Source organism: Galeopterus variegatus, unplaced genomic scaffold (assembly GCF_000696425.1).
Source record: "Galeopterus variegatus unplaced genomic scaffold, G_variegatus-3.0.2 Scaffold5882, whole genome shotgun sequence".
NCBI classification, from domain to species: Eukaryota; Metazoa; Chordata; class Mammalia; order Dermoptera; family Cynocephalidae; genus Galeopterus; species Galeopterus variegatus.
In genome coordinates, this window is record NW_007731993.1 from 96731 (window position 1) to 98371 (window position 1641).

Genomic DNA, 1641 nt, shown 5'->3' on the forward strand with positions numbered 1-1641 from the left:
GACGGGACAGCGGGCTGGCAGCCCCCTCCTCCTGTCCCCTACAAGTCCTCTCCCCTCTCTGGCTCTGTCCTCCCCCCTCCACGCCTTCCGCTTATTCTCCCCCGCACCCCCATCCCCGTGAGCGATCCCAGAACTTCGCCCAACTCTGAGCCCAAGTCACAGCTCGTCCCCCCGCCCGTCTCCCCACCCCGCTGGCTTCTGGAAGGGCAAGTCCCCGCCGCCGGCCCCGCGGGCCCTACCTCCAGAGTTTGCCCAGCGTCTTGCTGAGCTCGGCGTTGTGCAGGTGCGGGTACTGGTCGGCCAGCTTCCTGCGCGCCGCCTGCGCCCACACCATGAAGGCGTTCATGGGCCGCTTGACGTGCGGCTTGTTCTTGCTGGAGCCGTTGACGCGCACGGGCATGGGCACCAGCGTCCAGTCGTAGCCCTTGAGGACCTGGCTGACCGCCTCGCGGATGCACACGGGGAACTTGTCCTCCTCGGTCTCCTTCTTCAGGTCCGGCTCGCCCTTGGGGAACGTGTTCTCCTGGGGCCGCGTGTTCTCGGTGTCGGAGCCGGAGCCCGATGGGCAGGGCGAGCCGGCCGAGTCCTCGGACATGGTGGGGCTGGGGGCGCCGGACAGGCCCTTCTCTTGCTCGTCGGTCATCTTCATGAAGGGGTCCAGGAGATTCATACGCGGGCCCGGGGCAGGGGGCGGGTGGCCGGGAAAGGCGAGAAGCCGCGGCGGCTCGGGGACTCGAGGCGCGGGCTCCTGTCCCCTCGGCTGCTGCCCGGACGCGGAGCGAGCGGCTCCCGGGGAGGCTGGCGCGTCCCCCGGCTGCGGCGGCGAGCACTTGGGAAGGCGCGGGGTGGCCAGTCCGCAGCTGCCCGCTCCAGACGGGGGAAGGCGGATTGGAGAGGAGGAGGAGGGGGAGCAAGAGGGCCAACGTGGGGGCACTTGCACCCCTTCTCTTCTCCTCCTGCAAAGAAAAGTTCCCGGGGTGAAACCGGCAAGTCGCGGCGCCACCGAGGCTTCCAGTCAGTTTCCAGCTCCGCTCTCCGCTCTCCAGCTCCCAGCCCGGGGTCTCTTTAATAAATACTCCCCCTCACCTTAGAGGCCTTCGGCCAATCAGCGCGCGGCAGTCGCGGGGCTGGCAGGCTGCTGATTGGGCCCGATTTTGGGGAGGGAGGAGAATGGTGGCACTGGGCTGGGTGACGAGACGGGAGGGGAGGCGAGGGGAGGGGAGCGCAGCCAAAGGGTGGACGGGCGGGTGGGGGGGCCGGGGGTGCTGCAGGAAGGCGGGGGACCGGGACGTCTAAGTGTGTAAGTCTGCCGTGCTCTCGGAATGTCAGAGTTTTGGTGGCTTCTCCGCGCGGATCTGTGCCTGTGTGCGCGCGTGCGTGTGTGCATGTGCATGTGTGCGCGCGTGTGTGCATGTGCATGTGTGTGTGCGAGCGCGTGCGTGTGTGTGTCTAGACGAGGATCTACCCCCCACCCCTAGCATTTCTTTTCACTGCTCTCTCCGCGATCCCGGGGACTTAGCTGGAGTTTGCAGTATTGGAGAAGCAGCAGCTCCTTAACGCGTAGCCCAGTTTACGCGCCTGGAGCCTGCTTTCCTGCCCGCCCGCCCGCCCGCCTCCAAAAGTGCTTGGAAATAGTCTTTA

At 67.0% G+C, this 1641-nt stretch overlaps 1 protein-coding gene across 1 annotated transcript in view; it reads right to left on the minus strand.

The window, feature by feature from the left end:
• Positions 1-759, minus strand: part of SOX9 (SRY (sex determining region Y)-box 9) — a 5189-nt gene extending 4430 nt beyond the window's left edge. The window contains exon 1 of the mRNA XM_008590157.1: positions 240-759. Within this exon, the coding sequence (XP_008588379.1) occupies positions 240-670 (431 nt within the window). The 5' untranslated portion in view covers positions 671-759. The remainder of the gene's footprint in view (positions 1-239) is intronic.
• Positions 760-1641: the final 882 nt, after the last annotated feature.